The sequence below is a fragment of the Rhea americana genome, unplaced genomic scaffold (genome assembly GCF_003343005.1).
Source record: "Rhea americana isolate MKP2758 unplaced genomic scaffold, rheAme1 scaffold_652, whole genome shotgun sequence".
NCBI classification, from domain to species: Eukaryota; Metazoa; Chordata; class Aves; order Rheiformes; family Rheidae; genus Rhea; species Rhea americana.
Genome location: NW_028186815.1, coordinates 51,241 through 52,474, shown reverse-complemented (window position 1 = coordinate 52,474; position 1,234 = coordinate 51,241). Strand labels below are relative to the sequence as shown.

Sequence of the window (1,234 nt, the reverse complement as noted above, 5' to 3'; positions counted from 1 at the left end):
CCTGCGGAGCCCCCCGGCGGCGCCCGGCCTCCGGCTGCCCTCGGCCGCTCACCCGGCGCTGCCTCTCCCGGCAGATAAACTCTTCGGGAAGCGGCTGCTCCAGGCCGGGCGCTACATCATGTCCCACAAAGCCTGGATGAAGACGGTGCCCACGGAGAACTGCGACGTGCTCATGACCTTCCCGGGTAGGGATGCGCGGGGCGGCGGGCACGGGGGCGGCGGGCGCAACGCCGGTGCCAGCGCCGTGTCGCCGCCCCGCAGACACCACCGACGACCACACGCTGCTCTGGCTCCTCAACCACATCCGCCTGGGCATCCCCGAGCTCATCGTGCAGGTGCGGCACCACAAGCACACGCGCGCCTACGCCTTCTTCGTCACGGCCACCTACGAGAGGTAGGAGCCGGCGCCGGCGCCCGCGGCGGCCCCCGGCGCCCCCGCCGCCTCTCCAGCCGCGTGCCCTCTGTGCCCGCAGCCTGCTGCGCGGCGCCGACGAGATCGGGCTGCGGAAGCCGGTGAAAGCCGAGTTCGGCGGCGGCATGCGCAGCTTCTCCTGCGAGGAGGACTACATCTACGAGAACATCGAGAACGAGCTCTACTTCTTCACCTCTCAGGTGGGCAGGGGAGAAGGGCGCCGGGGACGGGACCGGGCGGGACCCGGGCAGGGGACGGGGCGTTGCTGGGAGCCGGCCAGCCGGACCCGTCGGCCCAGGCTCATGCCGCTCCGGTGCCGCAGGAACGGCAAAACATCATCAGGTACTGGCTGGAGAACCTGCGGGCGAAGCAGGGCGAGTCGCTGCACAACATCCACTTCTTGGAGGGGCAGCCCATCAGTGAGTACTGCACAGCGCGGCCCGGCGGGGCCGGCCATGCTGCGGCACGGCACGGCACAGCGCGGCACGGCACAGCATGGCATGGCATGGGGCACCATGGCCTGGCACAGCAGCATGGCATGCAGCATTGCATAGTGCAGCATGGTATGACACAGCATGGCGCAGCATGACACAGTGCACCATGGCATGGCATGCAGCATTGCGTGGTGCAGCRTGGCATGGCACGGCACGGCACGGCACAGCATGGTGCATCCACCTTGATGCCGCACCAGCTTCCCGTGGCCCACCCGTTCCACGTTCCTGCAGCACTGGCTGGTGGCCGTGGGGGACACGTGGCCTGCAAGGGGCCCCGGGCCGCGTGTCCCACTGTGCGGGGCCGCGGCGTCGAGGCGATGCTGGGAGC

The 1,234-nt window shown here is 70.2% G+C and overlaps 1 protein-coding gene across 1 annotated transcript in view; it reads left to right on the top strand.

The window, feature by feature from the left end:
* Positions 1–74: 74 nt before the first annotated feature.
* The window catches only part of ANO8 (anoctamin 8), a gene marked incomplete at its 5' end in the record, with an annotated part of 8,056 nt that continues 6,896 nt past the window's right edge, over positions 75–1,234 (top strand). The window contains 4 exons of the mRNA XM_085320736.1: positions 75–185; positions 262–394; positions 474–612; positions 735–875. Coding sequence (XP_085176862.1) covers positions 75–185; positions 262–394; positions 474–612; positions 735–875 — 524 coding nt within the window. The remainder of the gene's footprint in view (positions 186–261; positions 395–473; positions 613–734; positions 876–1,234) is intronic.